General features: G+C 66.3%; 1 protein-coding gene across 2 annotated transcripts in view; it reads right to left on the minus strand.

Moving 5' to 3' along the window:
- LOC309861561 (sodium-dependent neutral amino acid transporter B(0)AT1) overlaps positions 1 to 12,680 on the minus strand; it is a 36,700-nt gene extending 24,020 nt beyond the window's left edge. The window contains exons 1-8 of one of the 2 annotated variants that reach the window (XM_082724575.1): positions 12,294 to 12,680; positions 7,404 to 7,544; positions 6,585 to 6,722; positions 3,808 to 3,989; positions 3,393 to 3,503; positions 3,052 to 3,164; positions 1,441 to 1,569; positions 1,204 to 1,360 (exon numbers count right to left, since the gene is read on the minus strand). In XM_082724575.1, the coding sequence (XP_082580701.1) occupies positions 1,204 to 1,360; positions 1,441 to 1,569; positions 3,052 to 3,164; positions 3,393 to 3,503; positions 3,808 to 3,989; positions 6,585 to 6,722; positions 7,404 to 7,544; positions 12,294 to 12,495 (1,173 nt within the window). In that variant the 5' untranslated portion in view covers positions 12,496 to 12,680. The remainder of the gene's footprint in view (positions 1 to 1,203; positions 1,361 to 1,440; positions 1,570 to 3,051; positions 3,165 to 3,392; positions 3,504 to 3,807; positions 3,990 to 6,584; positions 6,723 to 7,403; positions 7,545 to 12,293) is intronic. The other variant, XM_082724579.1, reaches the window with a different exon arrangement.
- Positions 12,681 to 22,708: the final 10,028 nt, after the last annotated feature.

Consider the following 22,708-nt stretch of genomic DNA (forward strand, 5'->3'; position numbering starts at 1 on the left):
CGTGGGCTCCGACGCCGGACAGGGGCAGAAGCCCCACGCGGGTCTGTGAGACCCCTGTTTCAGCTCCTCCCCCGAGGTGTGTCCAGCGGGGTTGGCGGCTGAGTGAGGCACCCTGGGCCCAGCGCTCCCTGCCGGGCTGCCCCTGTCCCCGGGACTCGCTCCCAAGTCAGGGCTCCCAAAGCGACTTCACAGCATTTGCAAGTTCAGAGGACACGGCTGCTGCCTTCCACGCACGGATCGTCCCCGGGGCCGCGCGGGGAGTTTAGGAGGCGAGAGGAGCAGCCAGCATCCGTGCGTCACGCAGGGGAGCAGCTCGACCCCTGTGGGTGGACGGGAGTGAGAGGCCAGCCAGCCCCGGGACACAAACTCTCCATTCTCCCTGCAGAACTTCGTGAGAAGGCAAAACCAGGGCAGAAGCACCGGCTGGACCCTGGGCAGGGTGCGGGGTGGTGGGGCTGGGACTCAGCGCCCCGGGGATGCTCCATGCACAGCCCCGAGCACTGACTCCCCCCTCAGCTTCCAGAGGAGAAGGAATTCAGAGGCTCCGGTGCCCTCGGACCACGCCACCCCTTGTCCAGCATGTATTGGGGGACAGACTTGGGGAGGGGACCCTCCGGTCGCCCCCTGCTCTGCTGGCTGTGCTCTCTCTGGCACACCTCGCTCCTGTGGAGCCTGTCGTCCCCCGGCCACTGGGCTCCATGCCAGGCCCTGAACATGTGTGACATGTCCCCAGATAGCGCATGAGTCCAAAGTAGAAAATTCAAAATTTAAGTCACATTGGCCCATAAATCCTGACCGCGTGCCAGCTTCGCTGCTCATCGAGCCTGGCGTTTAGAGCCATCTGTGCCTCAGAGGACGGCTTGCAGAGCACGGCTCTGCCCTGGGACAGGAGCAGGGTCAGCCAGCCCGGAGTCAGCCAGGCCCGCGAGCAGAGCTGGGCGGGGGCTCGGTCAGCGCCCGTCTGCGTGTTTGTCGGTGGAGTTCCAGCACTTGTGGACCTGGGGGTGTTGGCGTGTTTGACGCCGGGCACGGCAGGGGGCCAGGCCGCTGGGGCCCCAGGGCCCAGCCTTGGCCTTAGGCCTGGGGCACAGGCTCTGTGGCACCTGGGACTCCGGGCCCGTCAGATCTCGGCTCACGGGGAAGCGCGGCGCCTTCACCCGCTGCCCCAGTCCGGGGATCCCCAGAGCACCCCCGGGGGCCAACCTCTGAGAGGAAGCTGTTCATGTCACAGGTCTGGAAGCGCAGCCTTGCGAAGGCCTCGGGATCTGAGCTGTTGCACCAAAGCTTCATCTCCTCGAAGTTCTCCTGCGTCACGTTGCCCTCGGGCAGGTCGAACCCATTCATGAGCGTCAGGATGTTCCTGGGAAGACAGGGGCTGGCTGCAGGCTGGCGGCTCCCCGGAGACCATACGCGAGCTCCGGGGCAGGGAGCCACACGTACGTGTTGAAACAGTCGTCAAAGCGCTCCGTGGCGCGGAAGCCGATGATGGAGTAGACCACGGTGGCCGCGTACACGGACGTGAAGCCGTTGATGACCGACACGATCACAGCGTCCATCTCGCAGTTGTTGCTGCGTGAGAATGGCGTCTGGTCACGGCCCACGGGGACGCCCGCCCGCCGGAGCCAGCACCCGATCGGCACAGGCACGGGGTGCCCAGTGGGGAGGGTGCAGCCACGAGGGACGCAGCCCACCCCGCGCTTCCCTTCCCGCCGTGTCCCCAGGCCGCCGCCACGCTGGCCCTGGAGACCTGCCCCGGGTCGTGGGACCTCGAGGAGACGGGCTGGGCCCTGCCCCCTGCACTGGACACCTGAAGCCCATACCCTGGCTCAGCACTTCGAGAACACAGCCCCGACGCCCCAGCCCCACCCGCCAGGACCCACACCCTTTCGGATGCTTCTGGCCGCCGGCGTCGGGGGCCGATGACCGGCACTGGCAAGGGCGAGCAGGGATCGGGCGCTGCTGCATGGCTGGGGGACGGGAGATGGGGTGGGCTCGTGGAAAACACTCCCTTGAGCCCTTAACTCCAGAGCAGCCCCGCCCCGGCGCCCCACGGGCAGCGAAGGCACGTCAGCCCCCGAGCTCGGACACGAGTGTTCGCCATCGCCAGAAGGTGGAAACAGCTCCTGGGTCCATCGTGGGAGGGGGAGGGCAACCGTGTGGCCCGTCCACGCCTGGGCATCCTCGGCGTGAAGGGCAGGAGGCGTGACACAGGCTGCGGCAGGGGTGGACGCCGAGGAAGTCCTGCTCTGGGACGGAAGCCAGGCGCGGAGGACGGCTCCTGTGGCCGTCCATACGGGGAAAGGCTGGGAACAGGCCAGTCTGCCCAGAAAGGGAGCGGGCGGGGGCAGGGGCGGGTGCGAGGGCGCACGGGCGCAGGTCTCCCTTGGGGCGAGGGCGTGCTCTGGGGCTGGGGCTGGGGCTGGCAGAGCCGGGAATGTGACTGCACTAGTCGCTGGTGAGCACTGAGTTGGCAAACGGCCCCGGCTGAGAAGCACCTGCTGTCAGGTCCGTCCCCCGGCTGCCCCTGTCCCGCCAACACCACAGCCAGCGGGTGAGCCCACCTGGCCCTATGCCCATCCCGTCTACTCCCGTGGCTTGTCTGTCTCTCTGCTGGACCACGGGTCCCAGCAGGACGGTCCTGGTGCACCAGGTGGGGCACAGGGAGGTGCCCCATAATGCTTGTGGAGGTGAAGGGCCCTTGCAGTTTGGACCCCTTCCACAAAGGTGTCAGGCCGTGGTGGACAGCAGGGGCCGGCCCTCCTGGGGTTCTGGGTGCTGAGGCACGACGGGGCATAGGGGTGGTGAACACCAGCGCTCGTGATCGCTGGAGCAAAGACACCAGGGCAGGTCGGGTCGTAAGCGGGTCTCCCTGGGGGTTCCTCGCTCTGAAAGCCCTCCTGAGGCCGCAGCACAGGAGGCTTTGCACCCACGGGCACAGCCCTACAGGGACCCAGGGTCAGCGGGGCCACCCTTACGCCTTCCTCCACTCACCCGCCCTGGGGCTGGGGAGGCCAAGGCACAGGGCGGGCAGGCAGAGCCCCCGACACTCACTGCACAGAGTTGTAGCTGGAGAAGGAGATGAGGCCCCCAAAGGCCAGTGAGAAGGAGTAGAAGACCTGAGCCCCCGCATCCAGCCAGGTGACGGGGTTGGCCAGCTCCGTGACCTGCAGCCGGACAGAGACCCTCAGTCATGCTTGGAAGGTCTGGGGACGGGGATGCAGGGCTCCTGGAGGGGACAGCTGGTGCACAGCCCGTGGTGGCCGCCCTCGGTCCACATAGTCACCATCGAGCAGACAGGCCCTGCCTGGACGCCACGAGGGGCCCAGAGCTGGCCGTCCCCCAGCCTGGCCTCTGCTGGGCCCTCTGGCCTGGGCCGACCGTGGGAGACTCACGTTGGGCGTGAAGAGGAACACGATGCCATTGGTGGCTCCTTTCAGCGTCAGGCCGCGGATGAGGAAGATGGTTAGGACGACGTAGGGCAGCGTGGAGGTGATGTACACGGCCTGCGGACGGGGCAGGTGTGGGCCAACGGGCTGGCGGAGCCAAGCAGGCTCCCGAGGAGAAGGGGTGACAGTGTGGGACCTGCCGCCCGCCCCTCCCTGTGTGCCCGGCCCCAGGCTGCAGGCAGGAAGAGGCGCCCACTCCCCACGCTACCCACGTCCTGAAACTGCGGTGGTCCGGCTCCCCGGCCCGAGCTCTCGCAGCCACTTGCCCGCAGCCCTTTGAGCGCAGAGGCAGCAGAGGCCCCTCCCCGACAGTGGGCACGCGGGGCCCTCGCAGCGGCTGAGCGTGACCCCCGTCCAGTACCTTCCCGGTGGTCTCGATCCCGCGGATGGTGCAGACGTAGAGGACGCTCCAGGCACAGGTCAGGCAGAGCAGGACCCACCACTGGATGGAGCCGGAGTCGCTGATGGAGGTGGAGATGTTGAGGGTCTCCCGGTACCAGAAATAGTCCACGGAGGAGCTGCGGGCACACTCGTCCACGTAGCCTGGGGCGGGCGTCCCCACCAGTCAGAGCGGGTCAGGGAGTGCGAGCCTCCGCAAAGGACAGGAGCCCAGCCCCGAGCTGTGCTTCGGGACAGTGACAGTAGGGACGACGTACACACACATCTGTGCATACAAGCATGCCTGTGCACGCCCGCACACGTGCACACAGACACGCCCGCACACGTGCACACAGACACGCCCGCACACGTGCACACAGACACGCCCACACACGTGCACACAGACACGCCCGCACACGTGCACACAGACACGCCCGCACACGTGCACACAGACACGCCCGCACACGTGCACACAGACACGCCCACACACGTGCACACAGACACGCCCGCACACGTGCACACAGACACGCCCACGCACGTGCACACAGACACGCCCGCACACGTGCACACAGACACGCCCGCACACGTGCACACAGACACGCCCGCACACGTGCACACAGACACGCCCACACACGTGCACACAGACACGCCCGCACACGTGCACACAGACACGCCCGCACACGTGCACACAGACACGCCCGCACACGTGCACACAGACACGCCCACACACGTGCACACAGACACGCCCGCACACGTGCACACAGACACGCCCACGCACGTGCACACAGACACGCCCGCACACGTGCACACAGACACGCCCGCACACGTGCACACAGACACGCCCGCACACGTGCACACAGACACGCCCGCACACGTGCACACAGACACGCCCGCACACGTGCACACAGACACGCCCGCACACGTGCACACAGACACGCCCGCACACGTGCACACAGACACGCCCGCACACGTGCACACAGACACGCCCGCACACGTGCACACAGACACGCCCGCACACGTGCACACAGACACGCCCGCACACGTGCACACAGACACGCCCGCACACGTGCACACAGACACGCCCGCACACGTGCACACAGACACGCCCGCACACGTGCACACAGACACGCCCGCACACGTGCACACAGACACGCCCGCACACGTGCACACAGACACGCCCGCACACGTGCACACAGACACGCCCGCACACGTGCACACAGACACGCCCGCACACGTGCACACAGACACGCCCGCACACGTGCACACAGACACGCCCGCACACGTGCACACAGACACGCCCGCACACGTGCACACAGACACGCCCGCACACGTGCACACAGACACGCCCGCACACGTGCACACAGACACGCCCGCACACGTGCACACAGACACGCCCGCACACGTGCACACAGACACGCCCGCACACGTGCACACAGACACGCCCGCACACGTGCACACAGACACGCCCGCACACGTGCACACAGACACGCCCGCACACGTGCACACAGACACGCCCGCACACGTGCACACAGACACGCCCGCACACGTGCACACAGACACGCCCGCACACGTGCACACAGACACGCCCGCACACGTGCACACAGACACGCCCACACACGTGCACATTCGCACAAACACGTGCACCTCGCGCAGACACGGCTCGCGGCACGCACACACGCACACCCACGCGCCTGTGCACACAGACACGCCCACACACGTGCACATTCGCACAAACACGTGCACCTCGCGCAGACACGGCTCACGGCACGCACACACGCACACCCACGCTCCTGTGCACACGAGGCCTCTGCTGCCTCCTTCTCCCTCTTGCCCCGCTACAGGCACATGAGAGACCCACAGGCTGAGCTGGGAGTCGGCCCTCGGCCAGGGGCTCTGCCGCGCACGGGTCACAGGTCTCTCCGGTTCCCTGGCTGAGGCCCACCCCGGGCCACAGTGTTCAATCTCACACGGTCTCATCCCTTTGGCCTCCAGGGTCCTGGGTGTCTTTCCAGGCCAGCCTGACACCCCGAGAAGAGGGAAGCCATCAGTCCTGGAGGGCCCCGACCCCATCTCCAGAGATAGGGACCGTGACCTGAATGGTCCCTGAAAGCAGCAAGAGAGGCCATGGGGGTGGGCCCTGTCCTTTCTTGACTCCAAGGGGCCTGCCTTGCCGGCCCCCGCCCCAGCACATCTGGAGGGATCCGTGCAGCAAACCGCACTGGCCACATCTGCTTGTCCAACCCACGCTCACAACACAGGCTGCCCACGTCCCGATGGGCGTGTGTGCCCATGGCCCGGCCCCTGCTCTCACGCGTCCCCATGCCCTCACGGGCCACAGCCTAGGGCCCGCTCCCCCTTTCCCTGAGGGCCCTCCACCCCCAGAAGGAGCAGACAGTGAGGGGCGAGAGCGCTCTGCAGAGCCTCTGGGGACTGGGCAGGAAAGGCCAGTGGGAAGCGGGACACTGCCCTGCAGATGTTGGGGAGCAGCTCTCTGGGGCACCTGGAACTCCACATCCACTGCCTGCATGGCGGGGACAGGTGAGCAGGTGTCCTGTCTCCTCCATAACAACACAGGTGCTGCCACCCCTCCCGAGAGGGAAGCCTTAAACGGGCTCTGGTTTTGCAAGACCTGAGCTACGGCGGCTCCGGAACTTGGAAATCACAGCTCTTCGTGGGCCGCGGGCCGCCTGTCCCGGGGCGCGGCTCCCCCCACAGCCAGCGCCGGGGCCCCGCCCCCACCGTGGCCCCGCCAAGTCTCACCCGTCCGGTTGGCGTTGAGTGGGCACTCGCTCCAGGGCAGGGGGTCCTGGAAGGAGTTGAAGAAGTACCACATGACCCAGGCGATGATGGTGTTGTAGTAGTAGCCCACCATGAAGGACACGAACATGGACGCAATGCCTGGGGGACAAGACCGTCACTGCTCAGGAGTGGGGGGCGTTGCGGGGATGAGGGGTCAGGGCCGGACGGAGAGGTCAGCACTGGGAGGGGTCCGCTCTGGGGGGGGGGTCAATGTGGGGGTAGGGGGTCCGCTCTGGGGGGAGGGGTCAGTGTGGGGGTAGGGGGTCCGCTCTGGGGGGAGGGGTCAGTGTGGGGGTAGGGGGTCCGCTCTGGGGGGAGGGGTCAGTGTGGGGGTAGGGGGTCCGCTCTGGGGGGAGGGGTCAGTGTGGGGGTAGGGGGTCCGCTCTGGGGGGAGGGGTCAGTGTGGGGGGAGGGGGTCGGCGCTGGGGGCAGGGGTCAGTGCTAGGAAGGAACTCCGTGGTCAGTGCCCCTCCTGGTCAGTCTGGCCATTGCTGAGCCCTGATCTGGGCGGGGAGGAGGGGCTCTACACTCCATGCGTGTCTATACCCTCATGCCCTGGGCACCTGGGTCTCAGGATGGCCTCAGCTGCCCAGCTGGTCCCTGGTAGCCGGGAGCGATGGGGCCTGGACCTGTGGCCCACGGTCCCCTGAGATCCCAAGGATGGGTTTGCACAGGCCTGGGCGTGGAGCTCTGGGCCCCTCCTGTCCCTGAAATTAGGCAGAGAAGGAAGCGGGGGTGCCGCTGTGAACCCTGGCTCTGGGCAGGGCCCCGGACACGCACCGACGCCCTTCAGGGCCGGGTGGATGGAGCTCCAGACGCCCACACTCCCCTTCCGCAGCCTCTGCCCGATGGCGAACTCCAGGTGCAGCAGCGGGATGCCCTCCAGGACCAGCAGGATGAGGAACGGAATCATAAAGGCGCCTGCATGGGGAGAAGGCGGCAGTGGGGGCCGGGGGCAGCGCGGGGGGGCCCCTGGGGACACGGTGCTTGTTGACAGCGCCTCAGAATGGCAGCACAAACACCGGCCTGGGACCTCACGGCCACAGGCACCATTTGCCACGGAGCTGCCTTGCACCGTTGCCCCGCGGTAGCGTCTGTCCGCAGCCCACGGCGGCCCCTGGGAATGAGCGCCGGGGTCGCTGTGCTAGACGGAGCGTGGGGAGGCTCGGCAGCCTCCGCTGGGCGGTGGGGAAGGGTCAGAGGGCACAGGTCCCGCGAGCCCAGGGTTCCGAGGCTGACCCGGAGATCGCGCACCAGAGGGAGTCATTCTGAGCCTCGGGAAGCCAGCATGGACGCGCGCGAGCAGGGGCCTCACCGCCCTCGTGGAGTCACCAGGACCCCCGGCATCTCACAAAACCCCCAGCTTTGGTGCCGGAGAGCAGGTTGAGGAGGGAAATTGTAAGGGCGACCACTGCGGTCCCCAGACTGCCCGGAAGCCCAGGAGGCTTTCCAGGCACAACCACGGCGGGGGACGGTGCTGAGTGTGGCCCAGCAGTGATGAGCGCAGCCGTGGTCCCCCCCGGCCTGGACGCGGGCCAGGATGCGGCTCTGTGGCGGAGACCGGACGCTTCCTGCTTCAGGACTGACAGGGGATTTGGGTCCCTGCCTGGTAGCCACAGGCGCTGGACTCCCTAGACCCCTGTGGACCGAGACCCTTGAACTGGGCTGTTTTCTCGCCGGGATGGCTCTCGGTCCGCGCTGATGGGGGCCGGCCATGACCTGCTGAGGGGCGGTACTGGCCCCTGCCCGGCCTGGGGTCCCGTCCCAAGAGCAGGGGCATCTGGGACAGCCTCAGGCCGCTCTGCTCCCCACCCCCCGCCCCCGTGTCCTTTCTCCCATGTTCTCTAGCCCCTGGCCCGAAGCCACACCGCCCCCTGCTCCTTGCCCAACTTGCTCGTTCTGCTTGTCCTGCTCCTCGAATCTGTCATGTCCTTCACCCCAACCCCACTCCTCCCACCCCCACGCCTGCGCCAGCCGCCTCCACCTCCGGGTGCTGCTCTCCTGGTCAGGGTGGGGCTCAGACCCTGACCTAGAGGGCCCCGGGGGAGGCAGGCGGGGGCACGGTGTGTCCACACGTACGTGCCTGCGGGCGTGAGTGTCCTTGTGTGCAGGTGCGCGAGTGGGTGGGCGTGTCCACATGTGTGCGTGTGTCGGTGCCTGCACGGGTGTGTGAGGGGGACAGAGCCCCAGCCCTCTCTCTTCTCGCTCTCACATGTCTCCGTCCTTCTGTCTGTGGGGTCCTCGTGCTGGGAGCGCCAGGCCTCCTGCCGTGGGTCGTTGTCCTACACATAGGACTGCCCGAGTGGCCTCAATCCCTAGCCGGGGCTCCAGAACCAGGCGCCTTCAGAAGCTGGGGCTGCGTCAGAGGCAGGGGTCCAAGTTCCAGGAACTCACGGGTGTGGGCTTGACAATGACATAAAAGCAAATCCAAGGACAGGTACCAGGAGAGGAAGAGCCACCAGCTAGATGCCCCCTGGGTATGGGGGCACAGCCCGGGCCACTCAGAGCCCAGCAGGACCTGCTCGCTGGGTCCCTGTGTCAGTGAGGGTCTAGTTACAAAAAGAAAAGACTTTTCTCTCCAACGTCTCCTTAGGGGCTTGATCTGAAAACCTTCGAGCAAAAGTACCAAGAAAACACGCGCACGGCAGCACACCAAGTCTGCAAACGCCCTTCCATCCCATGGCTTGTCTCGTGATGCTGCTCTCAGCACCGGTCTCCCCGCCCCTCAATCGCCGGCAGGAAACTCCTATTCATGCTTGGAAACCTCACTGGGAGACCCCCTTATCCAGGGCGCGTCTGCCACTGCCTGCGCTCCCGGCACCCTCCCTCACAGGAGCCCCTCCGGGCCCACAGACCAGTGGATCCCTGTGCGTCAGGCTCGGCTTGCAGCGGGCACGGCCGTGGACGGAGAGTGGGAGCATGGGGGACGCGTCCACACCACCCCCCAGCGGAGCCCTCTGGGTCCCCTGAGGCCCGCCCCCCCTGGCGCCCCCAGCCCCGGGACCTCGGCCCCTTGCTCGTCCCCAGGACAAGCATGTTCTCCAGCAATACCTGGTCCAGAGAAAGCCCCAGGGACACACGGCTTTCCTTTCAGAACCAGCGCCGTGGGGCGAGGTGGGGAAGCAGGGAGGTCAGAGGCGGGCACCGTGGCGCCCAGATGTGCTTCCAAAGGTCCTGGGAGACGGGCCTCCTGGTGCTGCCCGGCGCCCGCTTGGTGGGTGGACAGGTGGAGGCGGCGGGCGGGGCAGGAGGAACGCTGGTGCCCGCAGGAGACGCATGTGCCAGCACATAACTCTGGCGGGAGACTGGGGCAGGCGCTGAGCAGGTCCGCCAGAGAGGAGCCCTGTGAGCCCCCAGCCCGGCGCAGGGTCACGGCCGGCAGACACGTGCTGGGCTGTGGAGGCGCCTGGGAGGCTGGAGGGTTGATCGCAAACCCTCGACAGGCCGCCCGTAGTGCGGGTCGGACTTGGGCTTTTCCCGATCACCCGCAGCGGCCCAGGAAACATGGCATCCTTGCGGATGGGCTGAGCAGCAGGTGTGCTGGGGGCACCGGCCGCCTCCCCCAGGGGCCCCCAGACCGGCACGGCCTCTCTCTCACGTGTCTCTCACCGGGTCCCTAAAGGCAGCTGAGGCCTCTCGGCCCCTCCCCCAGGGCCTTCCTGGCCTTCTGGCCTCCTGCCCGCAGCTCTGAGCAGCCAGTGCCAGTCACAGACCCGCGGGCCAGACGGCCGTCCTGTGCGGGGAAGATGCTGCGGCCGTGAGCTCCTCACTCCCTGGGTCTGGCTCACCCCTGGCCTCCCTTCCAGCTCCCTGTCTGCTCGGTCAGCACCTAGAGTGCCCCGGGGCGCGGCCCCGCTCTCAGCCGGCCTTGGGGAGGGCACCAGAGAGGGCACCCAGGGGCGGCAGCTTGTCCAGGACCTGGAGGTCGTGACCCTGGGAGGGACGCCACCTTGGGTTGACTCCTCCCCTGGGGCCTGCACCCTGGAGCTCACAACGAGGCCCTTCTAGGCCCAGAAGGCTCTGCCCAAAGGGGCCTTGCCACCCCTTCCCCGTCCCCTGGGCCCACCAAGCCCCGGTGCACCCCCGGTCGGCAGGGAGCCGTGAGGTCACTACAGACAGAGCTTGGGGAGGAGGCTGGGGGTCCCGCACCCATGAGCACTGCTCCCGGCAGCCAGGATGGGGCTGGGGGCCAGAGACGGAAGCGCAGTGGCCTCCAGCCCGAGGGCCTCCTGGTCAGGGTGGCCAGTGTGACTTAAGGCTGCAAGGGTACAGCCCAGGCCCAGCCCTCCAGAGCTTGCCGGCTGCGAGGGGTGTGGGGGCGCAGGAAGGGCCCGGGAGGGCCAGCGCGGGCTCCCCTTGGCCAAGGCCTAGAAGGACCGTGCTCTCTGAGCTCACGGGGATCTCCTGAAGCAAAGCCCAGCCCGAGATGTGTTCGGGGAGGGGAGCCCGTGCCCAGAGAGCCAGCGGCCCAGGGCGGGGAGTTCAGGGGAGGGGCCGAGAGGCCACACGGACTCCGGCTCTGCAGTCCTCTGGTCCGACATCCCCGACATCCCCCGCCTGGGGCCACACACAAGAGTTGCTCCCAGTCGGAGGACCTTTCCTGACACGGCCCAGTGCCCGCTCTCACCCCGGGGGGCAGGTTACCGGGCAGTCTCAGAAGGAAGCGGCGCTGACATCAGAGGCTCGGTTCCTGGGGACCCGTCTCTCACCCCCTGCCCCCAGCGCCACGGTCCCCGCCTCCCAGAAGCACAGGAGGGAAAGACAAATCGCGGGAACTCGGGGCTGCTGGGCTTGACCCGGAACCACTTCTGCTTTTCCCAAAGCCCAGGCAAGAGCCTGTAGGTCCTTCAGAGACAGAAGGAAGACAGCCCCTGCTGACCCCCGTCCCCGGAGCACCTGTGTCCGCAGAGCAGCCGCCGGCCGGCTCACAGAGCCAGACCCCTCTGCCTTCACCCCTGTCAGGGCCGGCAGGCAGGAGCCACGGACACACGGACATCCCGGAGCCCACGGACACTGGGAGGGTGGGCAAGGGGACAAGGCCGTGAGGACACTGACCCAGCATCCCTGGGGGACCTGTGGGTGGGGGAGGGGCAGCCTCAACCTGTGGAAAGAGACCCCTGGGCTGCAGGCAAGGCCCCCGGAGGCCTCTGGAGGGGGCAGGAGGGGTCGAGGCCAGGGTGGCCTTGTGCGGGTCGCCTGCCCCCGTCCCTCCAGGAAGGTGGCACCAGCTCTGGCCTTAGGACACGCACCAAGCACAGGGAGAGCTGCGATGGGGCCCCATGGTGGACACGAAGACGGCTGGGCTCGTTGCCAGACCCGGGGGGCGGGCTCCGTCCATCCTCCTCTTAGACCCCCACGTGCCGGTCAGATGGGGGCAGGGCTCCCCACACCCGGACACTTGGGCGCGCAGGGTCAGGGCCGTGGACATCCCTCACTTCCTGCCATGAGCTGGGAACACATGGCCCCGGACCACGGGCCACCCAGCCCAGCCCTGCCCGGCCCGGCCCGGCCCCCGGCACACGCGTGGAGGCGCGTGGCGCTCCGAGGGAAGGCACAAAGGCGTGCCGTCCTGCCCGCGGCCCGGGGGTGCTGGCGTCCCAGGGGCACGTGGCGCCACTCACCCCCAGGCCCCTGTCTGCCGTCCCCCGGCCCCCCAGCCCCGTGGCCTACCTCCGCCGTGGCTCTGGCACAGGTAAGGGAAACGCCACACATTGCCCAGGCCCACGCAGAAGCCCACGCACGTGAGCATGTACTGGGCCTTGTTGTCCCACTTGGGCCGGGAGCTGGCCTCCTCCGCCTCGATGGTCTCCAGCTGGCCGAGGGAGGGTATCCGGGCCTCCAGGCCCGGGTTGGGCAGCACGAGCCTCACCATGGTGGTCGCCAGGCAGGTCCCTCCCCACAGAGGCAGGCCAGCAGCCGGAGGGTGAGTGGCCAGTGGCCCAGAGCCCCGGCACTTTATAGGGAACCTTTGGCACCTTGCCCCAGGCGCCTGGCGTCAGCAGATCTGACGGCCAGTCCGCCCCAGCTGTTAATGCCTTATCTGCGGAGGCTCGGCAGACCCTCGGAAGCAGCTCTGCAGGTGCCAGCCAGCCCCTCCCGCTGTGTAAACGCCCGAGTCTGCCGTCCCCCACCCCCAGGGTGCTCCTGGGCCAGACCCACACCCCCAGCTCAATAGCCTGGCGGACTCGGCCGGACGCTGCTCCTCCCCGACCCCGGGATGCTCTCTCGTGGCCACACCCCCCACCCCGAAGCAGAGCGCAGCCCTGAGCGGCCCTGTCTCCCCAGCTCTCGGCCAGCAGGCTGAGTGCTGGGGCATCCCTGAGCCCCCATCCCAGTCCAGGACATGAGGGGGACCCTGGGCCCTGGGAGCAGCCCACCGCCCTGTTCACACCGAGCTTAGGGCTGCCCAGACCCCTGGGCAAGGTCTGGCATATGGGGACCCAGAGCTATTTTGGACTCAGGGCCTCTAGGACTCGGGGACCCAGACTGGGCTCCAGGGCTCTCTGGCCCACGGACTTCCCCGAGGCATCACTCGTCCGCCACCCAGCCTCTCCCTGGGGCAGCTGGAGTCCCTTGCGTCCAGTGCCTTGCGTGGGGCAGCCCCCCACACCCCTGAGCTGGGGGTCGAGGCCTGCAGCGGGAAGTGGGGTCTTGGCCGCCAGAACGGTCAGGCAGGGAGACACACAGAAGCCGGCTGCGTGTGCAGACGGCGGCGTGGCCTCTCCTCGGCGCCCTCGGGGGCAAGGCTGGGGAGCCAGAAGAGAACCCCGCCCAGGGTTTGGCGTCTGAGCAGAGACTGAGGCAGAGCAGGGACCTCGGGGTGAAGGTTGTGTGCAGGGATGGCGGGGGCCCCTCCCGACTCAGTTCCTGAAACCCCACCGCAGTCCTGGCTGCTCGCCGGCCGCCGCGCCTCTGGTGAGTGGCCACGCAGTACCCGGCCCGCCCACAGGACTTTCCCCGGCAACGCCCGTCCCCGGCCTCCGACCAGCTTTTGGGGTCAGCGGGGCACCAAGCTCTCCCTGCCACCTGGTCCTTCCCAGGGGGACGGGCTCCGTCACGGCAACTGTCTGCTTGTCAGGCTCCCCGGGGACCTGTGCCACTGGACAAAAACATCCCCAAGGCTGGGCACGGGATGCCCTGACCCCGACCCCACCCCGTGAGACCGGTTCACACTGACATCCGAGGGTTCTTCGCGTGAGGACGGTGAGGACGGGCGAGGGCCACTCAGAGAGGGGTGAGCTTGGGAATCTGACCTTTGCCCCAGGACAGGGGACTAGGGAAGGGTGGAGGCCGCAAGGGAGCGATCAGGTCAGAATTTAGGGGCGTCTCGTTCCGAGATAACAATGCAGGCTGGGCAGGCAGAGGCCACCGCAGAGACAGAGACGGAGGGAGAGACGCCAAGACAGAAGGAGAGAGAGGAGAGAGGTGTCCCAGGCTGGCCCAGGCCCCGGGAGGGTTGTGGGGGGGCAGGCACACTCCGGAAGCAGGGAGGTGTGGCCTGGACCCTGAGGGCTGGTGAAGGGCGGGAGTGAAGGGGCTCGTCTAGGGTCCTGGGTGTGTCCGGAGTGAGAGCCCTCCCCTCCCCTCCCCAACAGGAGGCCGAGGCAGGAGTCCCGGTGTGGGGGGAGGGTCCCGGCCCCCTGCAGGCCCTTCCCAGGGGTGTCCCTGAGCCTTGCTCCGTGGGGCCCTCTCGGAAAGCCTCCCCAGGAATCCAGACCCGGACTGCCTTCCCTGCGGCCGCCAACACCCCCGCCCCCACCCAGCCACTGAGCTCCATCGTCCCCCTCCCCAAGCACAGCCGTCCCCCGTCCCCCGCAGCTCCGCGGCTCCTTGCTGGGAGCCCGTCCGGAAGGCCAGGTGCCTGGGGCTGAGCCTGACCGGACCAGGGTCTCGGAAGCAGGAACAGGGGCTGCTGTGGGCCCCCAGGCTCCCTGGCCCTGGCCCTTGCGGAGGGCCCCCACTCACGCGTGGGGGACAAGGTCCTAGCGGAGCGCCAACAAGGCTGGGTGCCTGGTGACGGCTCCACAGTCCCTGGGTGACCTTCATGCTCCGTGTACCTGGGGGGGCAGATGCGGGGTGCAGGCAGGGCTCCCACAGCCCCATTGAGGTGGCGGGCTCTTGCCCCCCTGCTCCCGCCTGTGCCCTCATGTCAGCTCCTGCTCGTCTAGGAGCAAAGGCCTCAGTGGCCGCAAGGTCCCACCTGACCTGCCTGGACTCTGACCTTGACCCCTCAACTCCAGCCCGAGGTTCCCCTTGGTCACGCCTGACCACCAGGCCCACATCTGCCCCAGGACCTTTGCGCGGCATGCACCTCCTACCCGTCCTCCTGTAGCATCCACCAGGCCGCTCTCCCCGACCTCCTGTCACGGGGGCCTCGGCCCTCCCAGCACTGCGGCCGGCCGGCCTGTCCCTGCCCCACCTCTGTGCCCTTTCTACTTTCCTTCCCCTGTTCCGTAGCATCATTTCCTTCGAACACGCAGTTTATTTGCTCTCTCGTTGCTTCCATCCTGTCCTCGCAGTGGAGGGGACATCCACGGGCAGGACGTCGCCTCCTGCTTACCCACCGCACCCAAGGCCCCGGGACGCTCAGCATCGACCCAGCCAGGGGTCCCTGCGGCGCCACCCCAAGAGGGTCCTGTCCAGGGAGGCAGCGGGACGGAGGCTGGGGCCTCCCCGCACTCCACTCACGGGGGAAGCTCCCCCGGGACCACGCTCCACAGTCTTGGTGACCAAAGGGCCCGGTGGCTCAGGTGGAGAGACTCAAGGAGCCTTTGCATTCAGTACAGTGGTGACTGGAAACAGTCAGGATGGCCGAGGCCGCCTCCCCCCCAGCCCCGTCCGGGTCCTAGGGCCCACGTGCCTCCCTCCCAGTGGACGGGGGATGAGGGATGTTGTGGGCAGCGGCAGCCGCCCCCCACGGGCCCGTGTCCTGTGGCCGGCGAGGACCCTGGGACAGAGTCCCCACCAGTGACGGGGATGGCACCGGCCTCCCCAGCGCCGGGTCAGAGGCCCGTCCCCGCAGCCCGTCCTCCGTGGCAGCCCCCTCTCCCGCGCCCGCCGTAGCAACTCTTCCCACCAGAGAAGGGGTGCTCGCGAGGCCCGACTCTGCCGCGCCTGCAGAGACGCGCGCGTGGCTCCAAGGGTCCGCACGGTTTTCCCACTGACGGGGGACGGCAGGGCCAGCCGTGCGACACACACGGCGCCGTGGGGCTCGTTCTCTGCCTCGTGGCTCCGAGGGACACCAGGTAGGAGGCGTGCGTTCACGGAGGGCGTCGCCATCCGCTTCAGGCCATCGGGGCGGCTTCCGGTCACCTGCGGGCGACTGCGGTTCAGTCAAAAGTTGAGGCGGGATTTCTGCCGTGCGGGGACGGTGCCCCTAACCCCCAGGTTGCGTCCGGTCACCAGAGTGTGCGTGTGCGTACGAGCGACCCCGGCACACTCGCTCCCTGCTTGAAGTTGAACTGTGCATGACTTTTACCTAATATCATCTTTTGAGCATTTTATTAAATTTAAAATTTTAGGGGCACCCGGGTGGCTCAGTCGGTTGAGCATCCGCCTTCGGCTCAGGTCATGGTCCCAGGGGCCTGGGATCGGGCCCCGCATCGGGCTCCCTGCTTGGCGAGGGGTCTGCTTCCCCTGCTCGTGCTCACTGTCTCTCATTCTATCTCAAGTGAGTGAATAAAATCTTAAAAAAGAAAAAAAGGGGGCGCCTGGGTGGCTCAGTGCATTAAAGCCTCTACCTTCGGCTCAGGTCATGATCCCAGGGGCCTGGGATCGAGTCCCGCATCGGGCTCTCTGCTCAGCAGGGAGCCTGCTTCTCCTCATCTCTCTCTCTGTCTGTCTCTCTGCCTATTTGTGATCTCTCTCTGTCAAATAAGTAAATAAAATCTTAAAAAAAAAAAAAAGTCGTTGTCTACAACCATCTAGACAAGTGCAGGTCTTTAAAAAAAATTAAAATTATGGGACGCCTGGGTGGCTCAGTGGGTTAAGCGGCTGCCTTCGGCTCAGGTCATGATCCCAGCGTCCTGGGATCGAGTCCCACATCGGGCTCCTTGCTCCGCAGGGAGCCTGCTTCTCCCTCTGCCTCTGCCTGCCTCTCTGCCTGCCTGTGCTCGCTCTCACTCTCTCTCTCTCTTACAAATAAATAAATAAAATCTTTAAAAAAAAATTAAAAATTTAAACTAAATTTGCAATTTTATTTATTTCATTTTTTATTACTTTGTATTAAATTTGCCTTTTAAACAGCACTTTTTCTGTGGAACACACGAGTATGCAGTGCGCTGGGGAGACCGTAACGCTGTAGACCATTTCCATGCGGCTCCTCTCGGCTGCTTTCCTTTGTCCCTGACGAACGTATCTGTAGGCACATCTATTACTGTTTTCCAGGTTAATGAACTTCCGGAAAGCGGGCACACAGAACATTCCAGAAACACACACCCTCCCGCGTCTGTCCCTTCCCAGGCACTCTCGCCCTCCCCAGAGAAACCGCACCGCACACCAGGGTGGGAAGATCTGTGCCTCCGGCCCGCAGAGGCGCCCACTGCCCCCGGCCCACAGCCCTTCTCCTGGGGACTCGCCCGGTGCCTGTGTTTCCCTGGTGGCCTGACACAGAGCTCCGACCCCACCTTTATGGGCATTGGCTAAACCTCCCTCAAAACACCCCTTCAGATATCCCCTCTATCCGGAGGCTGACCCTTCCTGTCAATCCTCAGGATGCCTCGGAAGCCTCCAGAATGTGGGCGTCACAAGCATCTTGCTCCTCGCAGCCACGGGCCTTCCCAGACCGTCCCCGGCATCTGCCACCAACAGCTGCACCTGCTTCCTGCCCTCGCACGGCCCCGTCGGCTGCCAGGTCTCAAAGACGCCCTCACGCAGCTCGCTAACGAGGCAGCTCGCCAGTCGCATGAGGACGTGGGGCTGTTTGCTCTGAACGCTGCTGTCCCCACCATCCTCAGGCCACTGTCGCCACAAAGCTGCTCGTCCCTCTGCCTCCCGCGCTGGTCCGTCAGCCACTTGAGCCCATGGGGCACGGGCAGGGGTCTGCGTCCTGCGGCCTCACGGCAAGGTCCCCGCAGTGCGGACGCTCCCCATGCTGCTCCTGAAGCCTGTGCCCTCCCTTCGGGGCCGCGGTGGTCGCGGTCGCCCTCCCGTGGCTCCTGCGCAGCGGCAGAGCCTCCCGACAGCTTCCGAGTCCTGACCTTATGGCAACAGCTGTTTCTCACCCTCTCAGGGGTTGAGTTCTACAGAGAGCCTCAGTACAAGGTGACCTCGGGAGCGCGGGTTTCGGTCCGGTGCCCCTTGTGCCGGGAGGAGCTTCCGGTGCGTCCCCGTGGCCTTTGAGGGCACACAGACGTCCGTGCACATGGCTCCTGCCCTCCCGGGACCGAGGGGCCCTTTCTGTTCCCTAAAACGGCGTCCCCGAGGGATGAGCGCCACAGCCCAGGACACGCTTCCTGTCCAGGGAGCTCTCAGCGCGCGGCAGCGAACCCCGGACATCGGTCTCCCCGCAGAACCCCCACTACTTTCCGCCACGAGCCAGGCCCCGGCCTTTGGGGTCCTTTGTCTGTGAGGATCAGGTGCGCACTTGCGGACGTGCTCTCCTGCATTCTGGAGTGGAGAGGGAGAAGCAGGCTTCCCGCCGAGCTGGGAGCCGGACGCGGGGCTCCATCCCCGGACCCTGGATCATGACCTGAGCCGAAGGCAGACGCTTAACCAACGGAGCCCCAGACTCCCGACAGTACATTTTTAAACATGGGAGGATCCTGCTTCTTGGAGCTGTCCGTCCCGCGCGATCCTCCATACACCTGATTCGGTTCTCACAGACGAACCGGGTGCATTTCTGTCTCCTCCTTGGCCACGTGAGTCCATCCGCGGTCCGACTCCACATCTCGGGCGGATGGCGGTGCTGGAGTGAGGCGGCCGGGGTGCGGGTCCCCGGCACAGACGCGGGCCGCACGTGGCTCCACAGACGGCCGAGTGTCGCATGCGCCCGCAGGAAGAAGAACCTTCTCACGGCGCCGTCGCCGACAGCGGAGACTCTGCCTCACCTTCTGCTACTGTTCTGGGGTTAAACACGTGCAGCCCACGTGGGCCCTGCACCGCGGACTCCATCCTTCCTCAGAGTTGGGGGCTGTCTGTCCAGGTTTTATTTCAGCAGGGAACACGTTCCGCATTAAGTATTTTTCACATCAGTTTTAGGAGAGGCTGCCCCACCTTCCAGATCCATGGAGAATGGCTCAGGCCTCCTCACGTGTGGGGCAGGGAGCCTAAGTAAGAAGCCCTGCTGCTGGGTATCCCCCAGGGCACGGGACAGCATGCATAGCCTGGGGATTGGTTATCAGTGACCCCCCCAGGCTGAAGTCCTCAGGACAGACGGCAGGTGGGGGGGGGGGCAGCAGGTGAGCAGGTGAGGCGGGCCCAGGAGGGAGCAGGTGTGGGAGGGCACATCAGGGCAGGCGCTGGGCTGTCCCGTGATCTCCGAAGTCATTAACCTTTGTCTTCAACGGGGCTGGGGCTGTTTGTTTTCCTGAAGGAGCAGAGTTACTGAGTAGTCAGAAGTCGGGGGAGGGGATGTGTGATGTCCTCCTGTCCCCACCCCCGCCCCCAAGCCTGCATTCATGGACGTCTGGGCCTGGAGTTAAGCTCTAAGAGCCACCCACCCCCCACTCTGATATTCCGTGTCTCCTCTGCCCCTGTCATCCCAGGGGGAAGGGGGAGCAGGGCACTCTCTGTGGGGACAGGCGGCCACGGGGAGCTGGGGGGCCGGGGAGAGAGACTGAGAGACAGAGTCTGGGTGCCCAGCTGTCCTGTCCCTCGCACCTGCCGCCACTGGCAAAAGGCCCCATGTTCCGCATGCCACACTCACGCCCAGCTCCGCCCCCACCACAGGGCAGCTCCCCATGGAGGCGGCCAGCACAGTGACCCTAGAGCCCCCTCCCCGCCTGCCTGTTTACTGCTGAGTCTTCACCGACCTGTGAGGGGGGTGGTGAGTGGGCCTTTGTTGTGACAGGAGCTGGGCGGGGCAGTGGGCAGGGCATGAGCTTCCAGGACCTCCAGGAGAGGGGGAGGAGCCCAGGGTCCACCCTGCAGAGACCCTCCCTTTTGTTGAGTGGGAAACAGCGGAGGAGGCCTTCGCTGGACGACCGAGGTCCTGTTGTCAGGTAACAGGACGCGCGTGTGTACTCGGAGAACTATCGTGATTATGAAAGTAACACGTTTTTGGAACATAGTTGGAAAAGGCACAGGAGCTGAGAAAAAGGCATTTTCTTCGGACACCCGCATGTGCACCCAGGGACCCCAGATCTGTGGTGACCCCCACTCCCAGCGGGGTTGGTGGGCACAGTACACTTCGTGTACAAGTGCGTCCCAGCCCGTCAGACTCACAAGCCCTGGAGAGGGGCCGCACGGGGACCGTCACCCGTTTTCCTCCAGTCGGCCGTCCTGGCGTCGGGCTGGTTCTGTCGATGCTGCCGCGGTCCCCGTCTCTGAACTTGTGGACGGAGTTTCTTAGAAGGAACTTACTAGATTAGAGTGTGGAAGCCGCGTTCTGAGAAGATCTTGAAGCAGGAGCAGCTCTTTCGCTAGCGCCTGGCAGGGCCGGCATCGTCTTAGCTTTCGCCGGTGTAGCAGTAGGATCGGTACGCTACTGGCGTTGGGTGTGCGTCTGGCTCCTGCTGACCCTAATTTTCTCGGGGACCTTGGTTACTCAAGTGCTTCCGTCACACATCGCAGAGCCCCTTCTTCCAGGTGGGGGTCCCTGGGCAGTATTCTGAGCCTCAATCTCTCCTCCGCGGGCTTGGCTTCTGGGAGGGGCCTCTCCCGACCTCACGGCACATCGCGATGAGCCCACGAGTCCTCTGTGGCGGGTTTCCCTGAGCTGCGGTTCAACTCGCCCGGCCAGCCTCTCGCGGTAGACACCGTTGCTTGGCGGGAAAGCACCCCGAGGCTGGAAAAGTGGGACTCTCAGCTGTGGACATGGAAGTCCTCGTCCCCGCTGGAGCTCAGCTTGATCGGCCCTTGAACAAGGCCCAGAACGGGGGGGGGGGGTCTGGGTCTGAGGACGGCGGGAGACCCAGATGGGAGGACCGCGGGAGAGCAGCATGGTCCGGCGACAGCGCGCAGCGAGCTGTGAGAGCTGCTCAGGGCCCCAGGCCGCAGGGAGGGATGAGACCCTCGGTGAGACCCTCGGCTAGCCTGCAGCGGCACCTGCCCCTGGGGCTGGGAAATTCGGACCCAGAGGCAGCGGGCAGCAGAGATGGGGACCGTGGAGAAGGCAGAGCTCGGGGCTGCCCCATGTGGCCACTGGGCCTTGCGCGGAGGCTCCGAAAGACTGGACACCGCCAGCAAAGGCAGGGTCTGCCTGGGGCGCCCCGTGCAGGGCAGTGGGGACGCCACGGATGACGGAGCCCAGATCTCAGGGAGGAGCTTCTCGGCAGCTCGTCCTCCTCTGGGATTTCAAATGAGACTTAGTGAGGATATTCAGTCTCCAAAGCCTGGGATGCTGTGAGGAGAGGGGCAGGGACGTCGCCCCCCCCCCTGCACCCGCTGCTCCCCTCACACAGAGCCCCTGCAGGAGGGTGGCAGGGTCAGCCCCTCCCTTGCACCTGAGGAAACTGAGTCCTGGGGATGCGGAGCCTCCAGGCAGGAGGCAGAGCTGGGACCAAGCTCTGGCTTCCTCCCTCCCCGTGGCTGCCATGAGGCCCTGCTGTCCTGACAAGGACGTCCGGCCATGCTCCCAGAGGCTCCGCCTCTCCCCCCTGAGGGGCTTCGGGGCCCATCACGGACCCGCGGGGGGCGGGGATGCTGCTTGGTGAAAGGGCCCAGACCCCAAACCGGGGGCTCCAAGCCGTCCCCTGCAGCCCAAGGAAAGGCAGCAGACAGCAGTACCGGGGTCCAGGGGACCCTGACCTGTGGGGGGGGGGGTCCTCACATCCGTCCACCCGCCCCCAGGGCCTTCGGGGGTAGCGGCAGCCTCCATGCTCGGCCCCAGCCTGCGGCCACGAACCCCTCCCACTCAGGGCCTTCCCAGAAACCAGCCAGATTGTCCTCCAGGGACGCCCGGGATTAACCATCAACCTGAGAAAACGATGTCTCAGTGGACTGCTGGCCGGTACTTTTCCAACAGGCCCGGACGCTGGGCCCCACCCAGTGTCCCCAAGGAAAAACCCCAAGGTGCCGAGGCAGGAGCCGGGCTGCGTGGGACATTCGGCAATCCCACCTTTGCACTGGTAGCCCTCTGGGGACCCCCACGTAGCACCCTGAGACACACCCTCCCGGTTCAGACCCCTCCTCCCCAAACCTCCTGCCCCTCCGCGGAGCAGGCTGGGGGCCTTTAGGCCTTACACCTCCCCCACCCCTAAAAGCCAGCCCCCTCCCACACTCGAGCTGCTCAGTGATGCCCTGAATCCCTCCTCATACCCTGAGGAATGAGCGCAGGTCCCAGCCCGGGGCCAGCCAGCCTGACCCTGCGGGACGCAGCCGCCAGGGAGGGCGCACCGTGGGTGGGCTTCCTTGGGGGTGCGGATGAGACCGAGATGGACAAAGGAGTGGGCTGAGAAGACTTCCCTGTCCCTGAAGATGCAGCGGCCCCCGCGGCAGGTGCAGCAGGCGTCGCCCGCGGGCTGCCCAGGGCTGCTGGACACAGAGCAGGAGGCGGCTCGGGTGACCTGGGTGAGGGTGCCGGCGACTCGGAGCCGGAGCGGGTCTTGCAAAGGCCGAGGGTGAAGAGGGGGAGCGGGGCTCTGGGCAGAGCTCCCGCTGCCTGCATGAGACGGGCCCTCTCCCAGAAGCGGAGGGAAGGACCCGGGAATTGGTCAGGGTACGGGCGGGGGCCGGGTGCTCTGCCCACCTGCTCAGAGCCGGGGGGACGGGGGGTGCTGGGCATCCAGAGCTCAGACCCCAAATGCCCCAGCAGGCTGTCGGAGCTGCCGGCCGCTCAGGGCGTGAGGGGGTCTTCCACGGAAAGGCTGAGGCAGAGGAGGGGAAGGCAAATGAAGCAGGGCTCCTGGGGACCCTCGTGCAAGGCCAAGGGTCAGGGAGCACCCCTGGGGGACCCATGGGACCGGCCCGGCATGTTCAGGAAGTTC

The sequence above is a fragment of the Mustela nivalis genome (assembly GCF_964662115.1).
Source record: "Mustela nivalis genome assembly, chromosome: 3".
Classification (NCBI taxonomy): Eukaryota; Metazoa; Chordata; class Mammalia; order Carnivora; family Mustelidae; genus Mustela; species Mustela nivalis.